The 6,057-nt window shown below is 36.0% G+C and overlaps 1 protein-coding gene across 1 annotated transcript; it reads right to left on the bottom strand.

Moving 5' to 3' along the window:
• Nucleotides 1-1,274: 1,274 nt before the first annotated feature.
• On the bottom strand, nt 1,275-3,292 carry RMI1 (RecQ mediated genome instability 1; the record flags this gene model as incomplete). Its single annotated transcript, XM_081103249.1, has 1 exon — nt 1,275-3,292. One exon carries the CDS (start codon nt 3,290-3,292, stop codon nt 1,442-1,444), a length of 1,851 nt encoding a protein of 616 aa, XP_080959375.1. The 3' UTR covers nt 1,275-1,441.
• Nucleotides 3,293-6,057: the final 2,765 nt, after the last annotated feature.

Here is a 6,057-nt window from a genome sequence, read left to right as displayed (position 1 = left end):
ATTCAAGACACTTTGAAAATATTCAAGTCAGCCTGGCCAGTGTGGCTCAGTGGCTGAATGCCGACCTATGAACCGGGAGGTTGTGGTTCAATTCCCAGTCAGGGGACATACCTGGGTTTCAGGCTTGATCCCCAATAAGGGGTGTGGCGGCAGACGACCAATGATTCTCACTATTTATGTTTCTATCTCTCTCGTTCTTCCTTCCTTTCTGAAATCAATAAAAAATGTTTGGAAAAAAATGTTTGAAAAAATATTAAAGACAAAGATTAATAAAAATAATCTTAACTTTCAAATGTGGCTTTTTAAATAGCAAAATGGAAAAATGGTAAACAATCTCTCTTTCAAAAAAAAAGTCTTGCCAAACCGGTTTGGCTCAGTGGATAGAGCGTCGGCCTGCGGACTGAAGGGTCCCGGGTTCAATTCCGGTCAAGGGCATGTTCCTTGGTTGCAGGCACATCCCCAGTGGGAGGTGTGCAGGAGGCAGCTGGTCGATGTTTCTCTCTCATCGATGTTTCTAACTCTCTATCCCTCTCCCTTCCTCTCTGTAAAAAATCAATAAAATATATTTTTAAAAAAAAAGTTAGCACTTCCAAAAATAACTAGAGAGGCTTAAATATGTGGAGCTAATTCAGAAAGGGGATAATACCTTATTTTAATCCAAAAAAAAAGGAAATATTTACCGGACCTTAATGAAATTTTCCATATGTCATTTAAAAATAAATGATTCTTATAAGTAAGGGTTTTTTTTTTAACATTTCAATATATTCTCCGAAATGGCATCTTGTAAACCTAATATTTAACTTAGATATACCAGACAAATATTTAAAATCAGCAAAATAAAAACCAGTAAGACAATTTGCATCTGAAAGCCTGACATTCTGATTTACTAGTTTATATTTTCCTAAATATAATATAAACCAGGGGTGGGGAACCCTTTTTCCGCCAAGGGCCATTTGGATATTTATAACAACATTTGCATGCCATACAAAATTATCAACTTAAAAATTAGCCTGCCATATTTGGTCAAACATTTAATTAACTCACCCTACATGGTTTGGCTTTGATTTAGTGGGCCTCATACAACCTGTGGGCCAGATATTCCCAACTCCTGAACAAACAGTTTTGAGTACTCAATATATCAGAAATACAACTATCTATTAAAAATTGTTAACTTTCAACAATATGACACATCAGTAAACATTAATACAATATTCTAACAATCATCTTATATGAAATAAGTGGAAAACAAATTTCTCAACAACAGGAGTCAAATTCATCTAATAAAAATTTTTATTTAAAAAACCTAAACAAACATTAAACACTTTTAAATTGAAATAAGTTGTGAAACTTCCTTTTCCCTTTTACGAACAGAAAGTTTCAAAAATAAAAGGACAAACATAATTCTAGATATTTCATTGTTTTCTAATATTATTTTAGTAAATTATTTATTCAATCGCTTCTTTAAGTTCTCAAGGTGTTCCACATTAATATCTTCCAATGCCAGTACCATTGCTTTAGACAAGGAGGGATTAAATGAAATAGTCATTAGACAGCACAAATCTATTAAATCTCGCTGACATTTCTGCAAACCCTCCAGGAACTTCTGATATTGAAGAGGGTCCTTTTTTAACTTTTTCATCTCTGCTACTGAAAACCCTATCAGACCAGCAAGTATTTCATCTACAAAGTCTACATCTAGATATGCAGTTCCATCAGAAATCTTTGCTGTTATACTCCAAATGCCACCAGAACTTGAGAGATTTCCAGTTAAGGTTACGATAAAGGCTTTGACTTTCACTGTTATAACTTCCTTTGGTTTGCTGGCCATTAGAACAGACAAATAGATAAAGGGTGGAGAATACAAATCCATGGTGTTAGAAAATTTAGTGCTGTTCTCTGATGATTTTAAAGAATAATTCTGTAAACGCTGATCATTTCCATTATAAATTTGTGAACTTCTTTTTGGAGTTCTGACCAGTTCTCTATTTAATATTGTATTATTTAAGGAATGTACATTTGAACTGAGGATGGTTTGTTTCACTTTATTATCTGTCTCTGAGTTCTTATCTTTATTTGAAAAACCATGGGTTATGGATACATTATGATTAACTGAAAAAACACCATTGTTGTGGTCTTCATCAGTCATTTGTTCAGATAAATTATTTTCATTCCAATTATCATTTCCATTTTTGCCAATTAAAGAAAAATTATTCGGAGTATTAGGCTTATATGAAGATCCTGCTATACTGTCAGCTGGTATTCTGTTCAAAGTCAATGGCTGCAATTCTTTAGTCTCCATTTGTTCTTTCTGGACAGCTTCTTCTAAAAGCAAGGCCTCTGCTAAGGAAAAGTCATCTAATTCCCCATCTGTGAAATGCACAGATTGATTTGGTGGTTTCTCCTTTGGTCTTGGAGAAATAACAAGTCCTGGTTCAAAACTTGACTGTCCTGTGGGAATAGTATTTGAGGAACTACCTATGCTGAAACATCTTCTTTCCAAGGAGGTGTCATTATTTGATGCAAACACATTATTTTCATCAAGACTTGCCAAGAGTTCTTCATCAGAAGGTTCTAATACAAGCTCTAGATCATCTGTATTTCTAGGGATGTTTTGGTTAGAATTATTTGGTATGACTGAAACTATAGGATCAGGTTCCCCAATTAATCTTCCAAGTACTTTTTCTTGGGCATATTCCTCTAAAAGAGCATCTACTTCTCCTCCCAACACCTTCACATTTTCTGGTTTCAATAAGAGAACACCAAGACGAAAAGAAATGATTCCATATATCAAAATTTTTGTACCTGGAGGAAGATGACTATGAAGAACTGGAATAGGCTGATATTCCATTCCCTGCACTTGTACAATTCCATCAGTTAGCTGTAGCATCAACATTCGTGAAGGCTTGGCTTCCCAAGGCTTTTGGGTTACTTGTGTTTCAGCTGTAATTAACTCATTCATAGTATTCTTTCCTCTCAACTTTTGCATCTGGGAATATGCAGGCTGACTTACATCAACCAATGAATTAATCTGCAGAGCAAAAAATCCATTCAGCTCTCCTTTTGGGACTTCTAAAATGTCATCAGGTAAAAGAGGATGCTCTAAATCTTTCAGATCGGTAAGGAGCCATTGCTCAAAAACTTGTTTATTCATTTGTGCTTGACTCAAATTAATATTATCATTTTCTTCTTGGATCCAGTTAATACAAGCTTCCAACCACGTTACAGGTACTTTAACATGCCATGTAGCTAAAAGCCAGGTTTCAACTCTTAATGCAACACTAGTTACACTCATTTCTTTTAAATAAAAGAAATATCATACATCTGTTACCTAAAAACAAAAAACAAAAGCAAAAGAATTATAATTCAGTGTTTAGAATTATAGTTCAACTTAAATGTTGCCTAGTTATGCACAATGCACAAACAAGCATAACTATACCCTTTTGATTTTTCTCACTTTCAGCATCTTCAAATTCTTTCACTTTCTACATAGCCAAAATTCAAATACAACAAGTATATTATGAGAAAAGCAAAAGCTTTGAAAGCTAATTTAGCCAAATTACTTCTCTGACCTATTATAAATTTCTTAACATTTCTAGCTCAGATTTTTCATCTGTAATACGACAATAACACCATCTATCATACAGGGTTGTTGTGAGGATTACATAACATTTAAAGCATAATGTCAGATCAATGAAAGACACACAGTAAATAGTAATTATTATGTTAATATAATTATCAGATTTTAATAATTTAAAACAATATCTGAGTTTGGGTTTCAGAAATATTCTAAATTCTAATAAAAGCAACCTCCTAACCAGGCAATAGAAAAAAAAGAAACAATATTCACTAAGATTATTTTCATAGCTATAATTCATACTCTATTAAAACATACCATTGTGCATGACCATATAGCACTTAAATATGTAGTCTAAGGATAAAGTTAAAACAAATAACAATAAATTCTGAGCTGACATAAAGCATCTTATTTGTTTAGCTAAATAATTTCAATAGTCCTATGAAGTAAATATACTTCTGATTTTCTCAGTATGATAAAACAGAAGCAAAACAGTAAAGACTAACCAACCCTATATTCACAAAAGCATTATTTTTTTCCTTCTACAGATAAAAATATCTAAGAGTTAGCCCTAGCCGGTTTGGCTCTGTAGATAGAGCATCGGCCTGAGGACTGAAGGGTCCTGGGTTCAATTTCAGTCAAGGGCACATGCCTGGGTTGCAGGCTCTGTCCCCAGTAGGGAGTGTGCAGGAGGCAGCTGATCAATGATTCTCTCTCATTGATATTTCTCTCTTTCCCTCTCCCTTCCTTTCTGAAATAAATATATATTAAAAAAAAATCTAAGAGTTAAAATTTATAAAAGTTTTAATACATCCATAAGAAAACTTACCATTTGGAGCAGGAACATAGGACTTGATGATAGGACTTGGAACTGGTTGTTCAGTGGGGTACTTGTAACTTCTACTGCTCAGAAATAGTCCCAGGAGCTAAGACAAGAAGCAGTAAAGGTTATGAGGAAGCTGCAGAATCACTGGCCTATTTTCCTAAATGTAAGAGTTTGAAGGCATGATTTTTCAGATCCCTGTTATCAATCAGGGTAGAGTATAGGTAATACAAAATTTTAAAAATGAGGTTTCGCCAGCACCGGTTTGGCTCAGTGGATAGAGCGTCGGCCTGCGGACTGAGGGGTTCCAGGTTCCATTCCGGTCAAGGGCATGTACCTGGGTTGCGGGCACATCCCCAGTAGAGGGTGTGCAGGAGGCAGCTGATCGATGTTTCTCTCTCATCGATGTTTCTAACTCTCTATCCCTCTCCCTTCCTCTCTGTCAAAAATCAATAAAAAATATATTTAAAAAATAAAAATAAAAATGAGGTTTGGAGTGAGATGAACAAAAGCAAGTGACAATGAGAAATTTATACCTTCTAAGCTTGTTTCCTTGTCTATATAGTACTTACTTCATGGGTTACTATTAAAAATTAAAGGAGATGGGAGAGGATAGAGGGCAGAGCACCAGCCCAGGTACAGATATTAAGCAGTTAGGTCAGCTGACCCAGGGCAAATCTGGCCCAGTTAGTCTGCTCACGTAGGCCTCAGAATTACCACCTCTGTGGCCACTCAGTCACAAGGCATCTGTAGGCGGAGAAGTGGACCACCCAGAAGGTGTCCAAGGCCCACAAATGACTGGAGGCTGAAGCAGGCCAAAGCAGCTGAGGCTGAAATTAAACAGCACTGCCTGCAGAAGGAGAAAGAGTTCAAGGCCAAGGAAGCTTGGGGCTCTGGGATCCCATGGCAGTGGCACCACTGAGGCGGAGGAGGATAACCAGGAAAAGATAACCGTCTAGACCAGCGGTTCTCAACCTGTGGGTCGCGACCCCTTTGGGGGGGTTGAACGACCCTTTCACAGGGATCACCTAAGACCATCGGAAAACACATATATAATTACATATTGTTTTTGTGATTAATCACTATGCTTTAATTATGTTCAATTTGTAACAATGAAAATACATCCTGCATATCAGATATTTACATTACGATTCATAACAGTAGCAAAATTACAGTTATGAAGTAGCAACGAAAATAATTTTATGGTTGGGGGGTCACCACAATATGAGGAACTGTATTAAAGGGTCGCGGCATTAGGAAGGTTGAGAACCACTGGTCTAGACCTACGTCTGGCAGAACAGGGATGAAGTCCTGGATAACTTTTGGCCTTGCCTTGGACTTCAGGCAGATAGCTATGAAAACTACTGCATAAATAGATAAGAAGAGAGAAGTACTTGCTCCATGGATTGGCATTTTAAATGCCTTAATGGGATATGGACCATTAGCAAAGCTCGAGCTATTTCTTGTGAAAGGTATTATTTCTGTATATTATATATGGTAGGTCTTCATTTTATGTCGAATGGCAAATGCTACTTCTTTGTAGAAACTTAAAACTTATCCAAAGATTTCAATTTTTACCTCGTATTTCTTAGAAATTTAATCAATATATACACTGTCTGGTTCCTTATGTCTTTTAGCTCAAGTAACATCAGTATTGACT

This window comes from Myotis nattereri (assembly GCF_964212035.1).
Source record: "Myotis nattereri genome assembly, chromosome: 12".
Taxonomy (NCBI): domain Eukaryota; kingdom Metazoa; phylum Chordata; class Mammalia; order Chiroptera; family Vespertilionidae; genus Myotis; species Myotis nattereri.
Note: the sequence above shows the minus strand (reverse complement) of the source record. Positions and strands in the feature narration are given on the sequence as shown.